Here is a 16,544-nt window from a genome sequence, read left to right as displayed (position 1 = left end):
TAGTAAGGTTGCCCAGGGGCCATAAATTGTGCACCCTTCACTTCAAGCAGAAATTTCATGATGTAGTGAAACATTGATATCACCTTAGTAATCTCACTAGGAAATTGGTCAGGAACTAAGCAGGTGAAGCTATCTCTCTTTCAGCAGAAGTTCGTGGTAGTAATTTTCCTTTGAACATTTTCCATTCTGGTAAAACATAATTTCTGAACAACAACAAAAAATTAACAGAAAATTGCAATCCACCTGTAACTGAGACATACTTAAAAGCTGTCACATTCCTAGGCATCGATGCCAGAAGTTTTACAGGTTGTAACATTACTTGCACAATAGTATCTGAAATTTCTGACGTCAGCTGTGGACATCTGCAAAGTCAGATATCAGTAGTTTCCTATTACTGAGAATAGTCTGTAAGAAAAACAGGAAAATGTCAACAGGTTCCATTTTTGCAATGCAGGATGACAAGGCAATGCTTACATAGTCTATAATAAACCTTATTTTATATAGAAATAATTACTCCATACACTCAGTTCAAATTGTTACAAATGTAGATAATACCACAACTATTTAACCATGCTGCAGTACTTGTCAAGCATATGGTCCTAAAAATACAATCCTGCTTCTAAGCACTTGTGAAACGGAGTTTAAGCCAGGCAAAATCCCATATGTGTTACTAAAACTTAACTTTAAAACAAAGAGTGAGGGCATGGTAACTTATTACTGAAGAAATAGGTGACTGTGTGTATATATTCTTGAACTACAAGACAGGACCTAGTTCAGGACAAAACTTTGGAAGTTGCATTTCAATCATGCACTTAATTAGGTATCAGTCCCCAGGAAGACTGTCTTGAAGATTCCCAGCAGTACAGAAATGGCTTGAGATCATTCCCAAAACATCTGAAGCTGCTAGGACTGAGTAGGCTTTGGACTTCCTCTTTTATTAATGAGAGCATTGCTAGTCATATTAATGGAATATTTAATAACATGTTGACCATTTTGTTGCACACTGATGTTGTTATTTGTTTTCCACCACTAAAAGCTACTGAGATTGACTATTTTTTAGTGATTGTCAAAATTAATGTTCTAAAATTCACACATAGATATCTTAAATCATTGACATGGATTTTCAAAAAGGCTGAGCATCTATTGCTTTCTGTGTAGCCTGCACTTTTAGACCATAATTATCCTTTGGATTGTGAAGATTTAGTGTAAAGGTCTTTGGACCACATTTGAACAGTTAGAATGATGTATATTTTAATGTGGCATCTAACTCATATCTGTCTTAATATCAAAATCAATATTAAAAAGTAAACAGATTGCAAACCATACTGTTTCCTTATTACAATCCTTTCTCTTATCACAGTTTCTCATGCCATTCTGAAATCATAAGAAATCAATAAAGGTTGGTTAGAAAATATTACTGTCTTTACTGTTTAGGCAGGCATATAAAAGCCCAGGTGTAGGTTCGAAATTCAGAAGAAAATCAAAGCAGAGATCTTGTCTTAACACCTTTCATCAGCACCAGTAGAATTTTTTTAAAGAAGACAGTAGGTTGCAAGGAGAAAAAAATGGCATGTTTGAACTGGAGTTATCAAGGCAACAATGGTAAAAGTTATCTTTAATAGAAAATCAGATATATTTATAATATATTGAATATTTATTTCTTTTTCTTATAAAAGTTCTTCAGAATTACATGGATTATTAACATGTCAAGTATCTGTATTATGTATACAATTGGTTCCAAGGGAAAGTGTAATGAATTCAGTATTAGTACAGAATTAGAAGTAGAAAACTTCAATTATTTATTTATTTTGCCTGGGACCTGACCACTGGCACAAGTTATACTCTACTGCCAACAGAGACCACCAATCTCCTATTGATATTAAACCCAAGTCAAAAAAAGATGCATCTCTGGAGCTTCTCTGGATCACTTGGAAACCTTCCACATGCAAAGAGATCCTCAATGCTGGATATTCATTCCAAGTGAATTTTGAGGATAGGGACAATCAATCAGGTTAGTAAAAAGGGGATCTGGAGAGGGGGATGTGAGACATTTTCTTTTTTCATTCTCTTTTTCTCTAATTTATAATAAAAACCAAGACTAGTTGCCTTTCAGGAGTATTTATATAGATTAGGGTATGCTTGCTAATTTTGTTATACTATTTGGCAGTACCCTTTAAGAATCATAGAAGATCCAAATTTTGTTCTTTAAAATTAGGACTTGTTGGCAGGTGTTCTTGTGTTAATGGCAAAAGCACTGGTAATTTTCCAGTAGGAAACCTCCAGGATAATCACTGATTTGGGGAGGGGAAGGTAGGAGGAGAGTTTCTAAATACAGTTACTCAATTGTGCTTTTTTAAATCAAAATGCAGTGGGAGAGTTAGTTATACATATGTAAAAGTTACTCACAGTATAACTCCGTATGGAATCACTCTGGACTAGGGTTTTTTCCTCAGAGAGTCTTATTGCCTTGATAGCAAAGAAGGAGATTTCTTTGTGCTGATGTAGAATACTGCAAGTGATGCAAGAACTCCAGGCACATATTTCTAGGCATCATGCACAAATACAGGTGCCTATCACCACAGTAGGAATCAATACACATTTATGTGCTTGTATGGAAGGAATTAATGGTAATGACCAATAAACAGTGTCAATAAAATCCGAGTACACGGGTGGCATCTCATTATCTAAATTCAGAAAATATCAAGTACCTATAACTGTTACTTCTGTGAAGAAAGAGACCTTTAAAATATTGTCATAAATAATACAAATATTAGTGGGAAGTGAATTCCATGAAGTAGGATGGTTTGTTCTGCAGTTATTAAAATCCAAGCACTGTTTCTGCATTATTTTTCCTTTTGTTTTCTCTCTAGAGTAGAAGGTGCATTCACATATATTTCACCTAAATTTTGGAACTGTATCAAGGAGACATGCAGATTTACTATAACCAATGCATTGGAATTAAAACCTTCAATAACTTTGGCCTAACTGCACTAACTGTTGGGGTTTTTTTCTCCAGATGTTTAAAAATAATCTAATGTCAAAACATGTTAACATGGAGAAAACTGCCTGCATGTTATAAAATATTTGAAATCTATAGTTTGCCTGTCAGGAAGACTTTATTGATTGATGTTTTTACCATACTTCATGCATTTGCAGTGCTGAATGGCAGACCTCTCACTGGAACATATAGATTGTGGCAGTTTCATTTCCATTGGGGCCAAACTGATGAGCAAGGCTTGGAGCACACAGTGGATGGAAAGAAATATGCCTCAGGTAGAGTCAACCAAAGAAAAGTCAAAGTCAAGCTTTCAAAGTCTAGTCACATATACCATTCCTAGGGGGGGAAAAAATACGTAGATAGCTTTGATAGTTATTTTATTTTGCAAAAGCAATACCATCTCTGTGCGTGCAAAGTTGACTTTGCAAGAGCAAATTGGGTTTTGTGGCCAGTACATATTAACCTAAATTTAGATAATCTAAATCCATATTTAAATAATGAAATAGGGTTGAAAGGTACAGGTATAAAAGTGAGTAACATCTGCTAAATGCTAAAAAAGATCAGCTGTACAAGTACATTCAGCTTAATATTAAATCAGCTGCTTTTTAGAAAGTCTGACTCCAATGCCCTATTATAATTGTAGCTGGAGCTCCTCAAAGCTACAAGCACACTGATCACTGTAAGGTGGGTTTTTTCCCTGGCTTTTCAAGAACAGCAAATAAGAAGGAAACCCAGAAGAGATTAATGAAGCAAAAAGGTAAAAAAGTTATCTAGTAAGGGCCCCAGCAGCTGTCAAGTACATTAAATGTCTTCAGATAATGAAACAAGGTCTGTTTTACAAAAATTTAAAACCACTTCTAAAGTAAGAGATTTTATATGTTTTCCAGTGCCTTAGTGTTCTGCTAATAGTCATCAGCATGCCAACAAACAATTCATGTTCAATCCATGTAATGTTATCTTTGGCAGCTTTTTAGATTTTAGGAACATTACAACACGACAAACTAATGAGACGGATTATACATTTTTAATTTAGGCATTAGGAACACACAGCCATAAGTGTGTTCCTAATAGGAAATTTTCCACTGTTGAAAGTGCTAAAGCTATCGCATTTGATACAGCCAAGATAAGAAAGGGGTGTCCCTTTAGAATTGCTTTCTGCTGTAAAGAGATAGGGCACTTAAGCTGTGTTTAAGCAGCACATGATTAAGTGTTTATTAGTTTGCTTTGAATCAATAGTTTAAAATATGTTGAAACAGTAAAGATGTTAAGTTGAAAAGACAGCAATTCAGCTTTAAAAAAATACCAGAAATTCTTTAAAAATCTGATTTAAATCAGAATTTTAAGATTGCATGCATTATATGATAATTTCCATGTTCTGTTTCTATATTTAGAATCTCCTCTTTGTATTTTAAGACATTTCGACATTTTTTGTGACCATGTTGCTGAAACATTACACAAATAATCAAGGACTCGACTATTGCCATAGAGTTACATAGTTGTCAAGGAATCGCTAAACATATTCATAGGTGAGAAGGCATTTAAAGAAATTCTTATGATTTCCAAGTTCTGTAAGTTTTGGAAATTTATATTTCACAAAAAATAGCTTAAGATATAATATGCAACATACTAGGCTGAACGAAAGTTCCTTAAAACTCTATTAAAGCAAATACTGTCAAATACTTGTTGAATGATCTATGTTGAATATAAACTATCCACAGCCATGATGTTCATGGCCGTACCATCAATCTTCTGCAGTAAATGGAACTATTGTGAATAAATATTGTGCCATGCATAACAAAGTGGTTACACTCCTGAAAATGCTATTTAATGTATTAAATTTTTCAAAGTATGGAAATAAAGGCATTGCACAGGAGACTGTTAGCAATAGAGAAAAGAAAAATATATGTCCCTTGTAAGTTGTGATTTTCTACATCTCTGTGTACTTACCCCTAAATTGCTTTCAGGACTATGTGCAGTTCTGCCTACCCCAAGATAAAGCCTGGGTATGAGTCCTGACAATGCCAGGGCAAATCAGCAGAACACTGTAAACCTGCAGGTGTTCACAAGCGTGTTCTCAGTTTCATGGTCAGACCCGAAGAGTGCAGAGTGGCATTTCTAACTATTTTACTCTAATTGTGGCATTTCTTTGTAATAGAACCAGCAAAAGTGATCCTGTCAATCGCTTTTTAGCTTCATCTCATTCACTGGAACACGGACAAGTATTTGAATGTAACTGAGGCTTTTGACAAGCTGGATGGCTTGGCAATTGTCAGTGTTTTCCTGAAGGTCAGTTACTGACATACTGAAAACACGTGTCTCTTCCCTTTCCTTATGAAAACTGCAGTCAGTGCTTAGGACTAGGAAAAGCACGTCTTTGTGTTAAATCGGTGGAGATGACTGTCTGTTATCCTGATTTAGCCCATACCGCCAACTTTGCCCATGCTTCTACATGGATGTTTTGCCCAAATGCCCAGTTCATCCATAAACCCATTCAAGAAGAGCTGTACTTTAAAGCATGGGTGCTAGTGAGCTTGTGGTGTTTTGTCCACCTTTGGGACTGCTCACACCTTTTGTGTTTGCGTTCCACTCCGTTTGCAGCTATGTGAACTTTCACAGAAAGACAGTTTGAGTCACATGTGCTATTACTGTCTGTCAACCAGAAAAGAAAATTCTAAATTGGAACTCCAAGAAATCTCGAATCTATGCATATTTAGCCTTTCAAAACCAACTGCAGCAGGAAAAAGAACTTCTTATTATTAAGGACTTTGTTATATTAAGGAAATATCATAAAATAATGTTATATATTACTATATACTGTTAAAATATAATCACTCATAGTTCACACTGCAAAAAAGATACCAGCAAAACCATCTCTCTGAATGCTTTCAAAGTGAATTTCAAGGATAAGCACATATGATCAAAGCAATCATATACTTCATATACTTCTGAATCACAGATTATTTTTGCACTACTGTTTGCATTAATCTGCAAAGCAGAAGCAAAACTTCCTGTTATTTCCTCAAAAGTCTAAATTTTGTCTCATTCATAGTGGTTTGCAAAGCTAAACTAATCAATATTTATAAAGTATATTCTTATTCTTGATTCTGTTAGAGTAAAACTATTGTTACATTTTTAGGATTTTGAAGTTTGGTTTTTTTTTTTTTTAATTTACAGCTTGGCTTATGCAATGAAAACCTGAAGTCCTTGGATTCAGTAAAGACTGAAATAAACATTATCACAGCTTGATCATGATAATATAGAGAGTAGTTAAAGTAAAATCTACACGTTCTCTCATCTGCCTTTTTGAAGACTTCAGAATAATGCAGGGGTTCAGCTGAAGGAGGCTGCTGAGATATGGGAGCTGAAAGCATGATTCTGGACATGAGTTTATGGGATCCCATAAAATATTTTGTATTGTTGGGGCTCCACACTGTAGACAGTTATGGGCTCTTTGTATAATAGTAAGAGTATACAGTTCCTAATTCCTACCTAATCCTACATTTCCAACTGTCTATCTATTTAAAATTACCCTTGGTGCCCATCACCACCATAGCCTCACAATAACCAAACTGAAGTCTTGCTCTGTTAAAGGAAGGAAAAAAGGGAGAAGAAGTAACACCAGAACTGCACTTTTCTTCAGCTGTCTTGTAGAGCAATGACTATTCCCACTAAGCCTCTCATAAAGGCACAAAATAAGCACAGATAGAATCTGAATATCTGAATTTTAGTGAAGCATGTTAAAAATACACTACAGCAACTCCACAGGATTTTAAAAAGGAATGTAGATTTTGGCCCTGGACATCCAAACATTATCAACATGTGTGAATCCTTCCCTTTAGTCTCTACAGACAGCTGAAAATTGATTATATGCTGAAGTGTTTTGCTTGCTCAGGAGCACAGAGTTCTGTATTTTGAACCCCCCCTCCCCCCCCCCAAACACACACACACACACACAGTCCTTCAGTTAGTGATCACTGAACTCTTTGGTATCTGATCCCATTTGAGGAGGAAGTTGGTTTTCGTTTGGTTTTTTTTGAGTAATACTCCTCATTGTCAGTGGTGCCAGCCTAGATGTATCTCAGTGTCAAACTCAAAGGGCAAGCAACTCACCTCTGATGCTATGAGAAAACATTAGTGTTTTGAAACTACCTCCTCTGATTTAGGAATACACTCCCTTGTAGCCTGAGATGTAAATCCTATCTTACTCACGGGTTTCATCAACCCAGCATATCTTCCACAGGGTAAGTAAGCTCCCTTTTCTGATTTTGATCCTAAATCCATGGATTACTGGACCTACAATGGCTCTCTGATTTATCCTGCCCTCCATAGGAGTGTCATCTGGATTATCGTTAAAGAGCCAATTACTATCAGCTCAGAGCAGGTACAGTGTTACAAGGAACAAGACCCTTCTTGTCTTTTAGCTCCAGGGACATTATCACTTTACATTGTATTGCTGCATTTTATTAGGTTTATTTGTCTCATTTTTACTGTAAAATGAGTACTACCTTTACACCACATTATTGCTCTTAATAAACACGATTCTGCCTCAGCTGGGTTAGGCTAGTCACATTTTACAAAGTCTTGTGGGAATTGAGGTAAGATGACTTCAGACTGGTGGTGTTGCTTCCATTGCTCCAGGAAAGGAGATTTGCTTATTTAAACTTCCTTGCAGTGCTGTGTCTCCCAAAGCAGAAGCCAGGCAGAAAGCTGAATTCTTCCCATCTTCATTCCTACAAGACTCCCCAAAGAAATTCATATTCTCATCAAGTCTCAGCCAAAAACCTGCCTGAGCAGGGAGTTTGATGACGTGCCACAAGATCAAATAGCCAGAGTATAGTTCTCCATTCAGTGCTATCAGAGAGTGGATAGGAGCTGTACCAATTGCTTTATTATTGCATTATTTCCTAACAATGTCTGTAGGACAAGCTAAATATCCCTCACTGGCCTTACTGAGGTAAGTATTCTTTCTGTTCTAAACTCTTATGAAACTGTCTTATGCAGTTAAATTATTGCTACCTGTCCTTCCAAAGGTGTTTGAATCGGTATCTTTCCAGATACGGCTAGTTAAGTACTTTGAAACTTTGAAAATAAAAAGCATGCATGTAGAAACAAATTGGGTATTATGAGGATCCTTAATATTTGTTCAAGGTGTTATTAACTGGGCTGTTCAATGGATAGGGGACAGAAATTAAGTACAAACAGTCTGACATAAAAAGCAATGTTTAAAGCAAAGTTGAGTTAGTTCTAAGGCATTGGTTTTTACTTTCACAGTTGGTGATATTTTTAATTTATCAAATCTCAGTTTTTTTACGTAGGTGATAGCACAGTGGTACCAGTGCCTGAAAGTTTCTGTGGCAGTTGGATATAGGGGTGAATAGGATATTCAGAGATGGTTGGTTGTTCCAGTACTTCTCTGTGGTATCATAAATCCTGACTGACCACTTGATTAATCCAAGAATATGAAGCTTAATTTTTTTAAAAAATAGAAAGTTAGTTGGGAAGTATAACAATTTCTCACTGACATTCAATATAAAAGTGAACAATTAAATATATCCCTTCTTTCCTAGCCCCATTTAGCTGGCTCAATTCTGTGCAATCCTCTCTTCTGCTGAAGAGGAAGCACCTTGTCCCATACTGAGCAATCACCAGCAACCCCTCCCACTGAAAGGCAGAGTGGTGAGAGGCGAATTCCAGACAACCAAAGCAAATCTGGAGCTCAGTCTGCTCATCAAAAGCAACGCATCCAAACAAAGACTACAGAAAAATGTGCCAAAGAAATGAGAATGTGCATAGGTTCTTAGCTGCAATATTCCTGCCCTGCCAGAAGTTTTTTAATTCACTGTGGCATTGGGCTAGTGCTTTTACTGAAATTAAGCTATATTATTTTTGTGGTAGGCAACTAGTCTGTTTTAATGCATAATTTTTAACAGTGAAATGTACTTTGAAGTTTTTAATGAATCTTCACATTCCTTCTGATGTACTAAGTAAACCGTGGTGATAAGAAGCAAAGTAATTGTTCAGAGTGAAATTAATCAGTACTCAGCTTCCCACAAGGTGAGTTTATGCAACTGTATGAGATGTCTGTTGGTTTTTGCAATGAAATTGCTACTGTTAGTAGCAATTGCTAATGGGTTGTTGTTGATTTGGCTAATAAAAATAGTTTCTTTTTCTAGTTAACTGATATATGCCTGATTAAAATTAAATTAATAAAGGACTTTGAAATTAAACAGTATTGTAACAGTGCTATGCTATCAGTGTTTTAAAAGAAATTGTGTGATAATTGCTGTTTTATTTCACTTGAAGATCTAATAAAGAATTAATAGACATATGTCCATGGAAAAATAGAGCACCTTGGTCTGGCTGTATGTTTAAGTCACACACTTAGGGCACCAGTTTCACTATTTCTCAAGCAGAGCAGTACTCAGCTTTGCAAATGGCTCTAGCAGTGACAACTAAATTATGTAACAGCCAGCAGTGGCAAAGGTCTGAAATAAAGTCATACTCTACAAGGAACAACATAAAGCATTAGAACAGAAATTAGGTTTCCAGTTGACCCTATTATGTAACTTAAATGTTATTTGACTGAAATGATTAAGTACCTTCATTAAATTATGTAAGTGACTATTATCTGTTGGGGTTTTGCAGCACATGTTGCTACAGATATAGTTTCTTCTTTAACATTTGCATGCTTTTGACTATACAGTAAAAGCAGTGCTGTAAATATTTACAGTTCCTTACACTTCCTCTATAAAATACAGAAAATTTTCAAATGCGTGTTCCCAACAAATTCAAAAGCTGATTTGCTTTAAATGCAAAATATCACCTCTGCTGCAGTCAGCTGCATTCAGTGGGACATATACCTAGGCCCACCTTTTCAGCTAACCAGTGTGTGTATCCAGCACCAGGATCAATAAGGCTTTGGTCTGTGACTTGCCACCCTAATGGAGTGGCAACAATTATCATACCCAGAACATGTGAAATGAATAACTAATTACTTGCCCCAATCTGATTAGCTTATACCTGATTGCCTTGTGTACCCTTGCTGCCTTGTGCCATTAGCCTGTTAAGCACAACGGTAGAAGTCAAGACTTAATTTGATGCAATGCATTTGTAAGAAACACAATAAAATCATACCAAGACCTTTCTTTATTCTGCTCCAAAACAGATGCCACATTTATGACTAACTTTCCATATGAAATAAGTTTTGAGATATCACAAGCAATTTACACCTGAAAAAAAGGAGGTGTCATTTAATCTTATTTTCCTAGCTTGAAATTAAAGGAAAAATTGTTCATTGAAAGTGCAGAAGAGTGAGCACAAACTGCAGATAAGCACATGGCAGCTAAAATATAATACTTCAGCTTAGTCTTAGACCTTCATCTTATGAACAATAAACTCCCTTTTGTCAGGAAAGCTTCTTTTCCTAATAATATCAATCCGTGATGCAGAATCACGAACAAAATGGGAGCTCACCCATGAGCATGGGAATGAGGAGCTCAGTATTCAAAAGCAGGCTCCACTTCTGTGCTAATTAAAAAGCAGGAAAATCAACATTCAGTCAGATATTCCTGCCATCCTCATCAGCAATACCTATTCTTATTATGTTATTAAGCAAAACTAGTAAAATGCCTCTTTCTGTTCATAAGCTTACAAATTACAAAGGTAACTGATACCTTCTTGAGCAATCTCCAAACCATACCACTTTTCTCTGCCTTAGTGCAACAACTGCATCATCCCTTTAACTGCCATGAACAGGAAAATAATAGTTTTCACTCCTCTCAGTTCTCCAGAAAAAAAAAATGATGGTGCTTGTGGGAAAAGCGAGAACAGAGACACAGCTATATCAGTTCAACTCGTTTCAGAGGAGGTATCTTCCTCATGATGGCAAAAAAATTAAACTTCACAAAGAGATCACAATGGGCACACGTGAGAAATGGGAACAAATCTGTGAGGCAGAACAATAGCTTCCTATACAGAGCTTTTTCATTCAGAGTCTCTTTAAAAAGCTCTCTAACTAGTGTCCTGAACTAGGTCTTGTAATTTCTTAGATTTAAAGTGGGCCTGAGCTGCAGAGCTGTGGATTCAATCATTTGGAGGCCTTTGCAGATGTGCACAAGGCTGACAGGAAGTGGGCAGCTGGATCTACTGATTTGTCTCAAGTTTGTCTCCAACATAAATGACTTTATCCTACTTCTTTTTGTGTAACTCCTTTGGAAAATTACTTTAATAACATACAAGTGAAAACATCAAGTAGGAACACCTGTGAAAATCAAATGATTATGACAACCAAGAAAATGAATAAGCAATCCATAGTCTAGGAAACGGTAAGGCAAAGGAAATGTCCTTGACCAAGGATAGGCAAGCTTATTTCATAGTATCTCTAGATTTTGACTACCAGTGAAGGAGAGATCTCTTATCTTTATAGCAAAGAAAGAGAACAAAATATAAACAGGATTTTATTTTAGGACATAAAACTATCACTATGTTGACATCTAACAGTACTTGCTGGCAATATAAAAGAGATGGAAAGGAAAATTAGCAAGTGCAGTAGTTTGAATGGGTGGTTTCTCAATGCCAAAGACTTGAGGAAATTACACAGAAAAGCATAAATATTTTAAGTCTTATTTTAAGAATACAATTTCTGCCTTTTACCAGAATGAACTGTTTTCTCATTTGCTACTCCGTATTTTATCTGTACATAAAAATATTGGTATCTGTGTGCTGTGCATCAATAGGCAAACCCCACAGTAACTCATCTTCAGTCCAAAATGACAGAGAAACAGGCAAATGCAAGCTACCACAGTCACAACTCATCTAGAGAACTTCTGCTAAGCTTCTCCTCATCTTTCAAAGACTTTCAAAATATAGTAACTCTGCTAAAATCAAGTTATTTTGCGTAGCTCCACAGCTGTGAAAAAGTAGTTAACACTCAGAATTTCGTGTCTGATCAGCAGAGTGGGCTTCCAGTCAGACTCCAGCAACCCCTTCCATCTTGATCTGCTGGGCACATTAACCAGGACTCCTTCGTTGGGGTTATAAGACAAAATTGGGTTGGTTAATGTTTGACATTAATTTTTTCTTTAGAAAATCCTTCCTAATTCAACTTTTTTCCTCATGTGTACTGTTATAACCACAAAGGTGTCAGCTGATAAGTGTGCTTTGATGATGCCCAGGATTTTACTGTAGGGTCTGTAGATCTTTTGGAAAAGGAAAGACCTTGTACAAGAAGTCTCACTTCTGTCATAGGACTTTCTAGGAATCTTTCGCGTCTTTAATCCCATCTATAACAGGCACAGCAATGCAGAGCTGCAGTGCTGAGCAAGCCCAGCGGCACAGGAAGGGAAACGCAGGGCTTGGAAGCAGCTAGCAACAGCGCTGGGCAGTGGAATAAACCACTTAAAACTGAAGTCAGTTGCAGTAGACCGCTTACTTAGAAAGAGTCCAGATGTAATACTACATCTTGAAACTTTAAAAATTGTTTTTCAAGCAAAACTGCTTGTCAAAACCAACACATCCGCTAGCTATTCTGAATTTCTTGATTGTGTTATTTATCAAAGAAAACAAAAAAATTGCTGAAAAAATCCCACCGGGATGAGTGGTGTACTGCTGCCTATGTTATAGTAATGCATTATAGCTTCTTTACATGCCTTATTCAAGTTTTTTTGCATTAGCACAGAGCTCAAATAAAATGCGTTTATTTTTTGACTGCTTCAGCCATTAAGTCTTTTCCAATGCTCTGAGGCAACCAAGAGATCACACCATAAAAACTTTAAAATCAACGAACTAAATTGTGCCACAAAAGTCACCGTAGTGTAGCTAGAGCTAAGACAGCTTAAAAAGTGTATGTGCAGGAAAAATACACCTATGGGATTGTATTCACGCCAGTTCAGCACACTGTGACTGATTTCTTTAAGGGCTCTCCTCTGCAGCGCTAAGTGAACCAAAGGTGTAGGGTTCCTCTCAGAAGGGTGCTAAAGGAGCCCAGGTGACAACAAGGCACCTGCTCCCCTGAGGGACCAAGTGCCCTTTGTCCCCAAGGCATCCTGGCAGCTTCCAGCAGACGAGCAAAGGGTGGTGCTGCCACGGGGCGCTGGCCTGCTGGGGCCCGCGGATCCAAGCAGATGCGGGACCAAGCTGTGCCATTTTGGGAGCGGTGGCAGCAGCAGCACTTTCTGTTACTGCAGCCTGAAACGAGCACTTCTCTCACCACCAAACTATTGCCACCTGATGATCCCCTTTTAGATATCCATTACGTTCACTTCCTATTTTGTCTGTGGAGAGCTACTGCTCACATTTGGGTAAATCTGTGAAATCAAGAGGCTGGAATATCTTATCCCTAATATCCACTGTATTGGGCAAGGTGTAGCCTCTGCTTCATTTTCTCATAAATGCGTACACACGCACACACTCCAGGGTGGAGATTTAAGAGTGATCTGGGGAAAGCCCTGAGCTTCCCTCTCTCTTCCCACCCTGGGGGGGGGGGAATCAGCTTCGTTCCTCACATATCCTTGGAACTGCATTTACCTCTTCTCAGGACACCCGTGAGCTTAAATCCATCCCACCCAAGCAAGAGAAACCCGAGGACAGCTGAGGGGCGACCGAGCGTGTCGCATGCCCAGCGGCCCTTGGCGCACGTCACCCGGCGGGACGATGGCTGCCAGGGCGATAACACCTCCGTAACTGGATACGGCAAGGCAAGGGGGCAGCGTGTGTCCGCCATGGCTGGGGGACAGGCCTGTGGCTCAGCTCTGCGCAACCTACACCAGGCCCCCGCTGCAGCTGTGTACCTGAATTCAGTCCCCGCTGAGGCCGCTGGCCACCAGGCTCATCCCTACGTAGATGAGCACTGACTTTGTCAGTGTTGGGTAAGACAGTTTCCTAGGCAGCATTTTTGGTCACAAAAGCATCAGATCTGCAAAGGAATCCTGGCGACATGGGGATGTGCTTTTTTGAGACCACACAAATTTGATTTGTGGTGATGATTTGGCCTGCTCTTATTCTCACTGAAATATTTAGCAAACTGCCCATTGACTGAAGTTGAACGGGGTAAAGCAGTGAATGAGGCTGAAAGACTGAAAAAAATAAAAAAAAGTGTCTAGCATGACAAAATCTAATGCAATAAAATTTCATCTCTATCCGTGACATTCGGTTACCAGAGCAATGTAGTAACATGAACCAATATATAAGACCAAGTCATGCAGTGCCAATACTTTTATTAATGGTACCTCTAAACATACCCTCTCCTGCCCTGCTGTAAACTCAGTCCTTCAGCTGGAGGGGTGTTAATCAGGAGAGAGCTGAGGGCCAGGGCAATCTGGTCATCTGGGCCACCCCTTGAAACCAAACTGCTTCCTGATGATAAAGAGACGCTAACCCTTAGCACACCAACAACGTGCTGTCAGGAAACATTTAGATTTACCCCTGAAAAATGTGTTAGGACAGATTTGGTAGTAATGGCACAAAAAGCTGTCAGCAACTGATGCAATAGGACCACCCCTGCCTTATCGGGAGGTTCCCCGTGAGGAAGAGGGAGGAGGGGGACATCCACAGCCGCTTCTGTGCAAGCAATTGGGCTTCCCTGCAGTCCTCTGAGAGAGGCCAGATCTGCACATACCCCTCCTTTCCTCACCAAACTGTGTGCTCTTCCATTGATTCGCACTGTTGTGAAGTGTGGTCTAATATCCTTTCACAGAACCTTACTTCTTAATTATCTACATGAAACCATATAGGCCATTTCTGCAATGGCAACATACTTTGGCAGCACAGTCCAATGGAGCCATTGTGTCTTCTGTCTGTGAAAATGCATATATGCAAGAGGAATGACTGAAATGGCCAGACTCCAACTATTCAGAGTGCTTTCAGCCCTTGAACAAGTCCTGTAGGATTAACATTAGGCAGGATTTTACAAGGCTGCCAGCTAACGATGTTGCATTTTGCATTTCCATTACATATCCCACAGCAAAGTTTGTAACATGGATTTTTTTTTTTTTTTTTGGTTATTGGGTCAAGGGAGAGAAAGTCTCCAGAAAAAGCCTCCAGACAGCTTTAGGCAATTATTGCAAAGGAAAGTTCTGCCAAGACCTACAGAATTGTTTCCTATTTCGCTCATTTTACCCAGCTTCTGGCCTCCTAGGTTTCCCTGGTATGAACATTGCTGAGCTATCCTGTGATCCTTTAGCCCTCCTTCCAAGTATTTGTTGTATGCATATTTCTTTCTTCAGCTGACATTTTAACTCATTTGAGCACATCTGATTGATGAGAGGGAGGTGGAGAACAGATAGTTGGCTCAAGCAATTGCCAGAACAGACACTTAGGTACAGGAGATCAAGCTCTAGATCTGTTTCTGAAATCTTATTTCTGTGATACTATGGCAAGTTGGGCCAGTTGTGAAAGAAGCATAGACTGAATTGAAATAAATGATTCAAAAGAACAATATTGCAAGTATAAAGGAGTATATATTAAAACTTAATTGTGTTCAAGGCTGTGACACACACAGCGTTCATACTCATGTTCTGTAGATCTGCGAGCATACAGGGATATAGTTATTCCAGTGGGATGGTTAGACGAATGATAAGATACAGCAGCTACTCCTAAGCCCTTATTCCCAAAGATTATGCTTTGAAATCTCTAAACACCACAACAGAAGTGACCTAGCTTGCCACAGGGCTGGAGCTTCCATTAACTAGGAGATCTCTCAGGTAGTCAGTACTTCAAGGAAATTAAAATCTTCTTTTTAAATGGCTAAACAAGGAGTTAACTACCAGTTTGAAAATACTGATGTAATGTGACTACTGCAAAGCCACAAAGTGGTGCAAAATTAGGAACAGAAGAGTTTCTGTGCAGGGCTCCTATGCTAAGGTGACTCAGTACCCTAGAACAGACCTACCATTAAAACACAGCTTTCCAAAACCACCTTCCACTGCTCTCCCTGAGACAGATATGTGACCTGCCCCTGACCTAAAGTCAACTCCTTCTACACATCCAGTTTTCCAGGCTGCAAACCAGAAGGCCCTTCTTTCCTCAGAGAGAAAGAAGAGGAGGCTCAATTTCTAGTTGCTCCTATCCTCCTTAATCTCACCCACGTGCTCCTGGCTTTGACCACAGGACCAGCTGGTTCCAGTCTGACCTAACAAAGACGATGGCTGTTTCCATAGTTAAATCAGCAGTCACTTTTGTGCTGGCTTCTGTGACACAAAAGTCACAAAAAACTTGAATTTCTGCTGAAAGACAGCAAACTAATGAACAGAACAAGCATTAATGGACCCGTTTTGCAAATAAGAAGTGGCACGAGAAAGGCTTACAAAAGGATTCAGAAGATGCATTTTAGCACCTATAATGAAACTTAGGATGAATGCCAGTGGTTAAATTCAGTAGAGAACTCCAGAAAGTGGATGCCAGCCTGCCTCTCATTTACGAGACATCTAAATACCACTGTCACGTAGGAATGCTGTGTGCAGTGGTGCCCACGCAGCAGCCAGCTTATGGAGACTCAAGTGTCCAGACTGAGTGGGGACAAGACATCACACAGCCACTCCAGTTGGATTTA

At 38.6% G+C, this 16,544-nt stretch overlaps 1 protein-coding gene across 1 annotated transcript; it reads left to right on the top strand.

Annotated features, from left to right (window-relative positions):
- Nucleotides 1–1,565: 1,565 nt before the first annotated feature.
- On the top strand, nucleotides 1,566–8,779 carry LOC126050632 (carbonic anhydrase 1-like). Its single transcript, XM_049828768.1, is given in 6 exon segments — nucleotides 1,566–1,601; nucleotides 1,816–2,011; nucleotides 3,157–3,278; nucleotides 5,189–5,284; nucleotides 7,239–7,379; nucleotides 8,576–8,779. Coding segments are annotated over 6 exon segments (795 nt in total).
- The last annotated feature ends 7,765 nt before the right edge of the window (nucleotides 8,780–16,544 follow it).

This window comes from Accipiter gentilis, chromosome 2, assembly GCF_929443795.1.
Source record: "Accipiter gentilis chromosome 2, bAccGen1.1, whole genome shotgun sequence".
In the NCBI taxonomy this organism is placed as follows: domain Eukaryota; kingdom Metazoa; phylum Chordata; class Aves; order Accipitriformes; family Accipitridae; genus Astur; species Astur gentilis.
The sequence above is the reverse complement of the archived record's forward strand: the minus strand, read 5'-3'. Positions and strand labels throughout refer to the sequence as shown.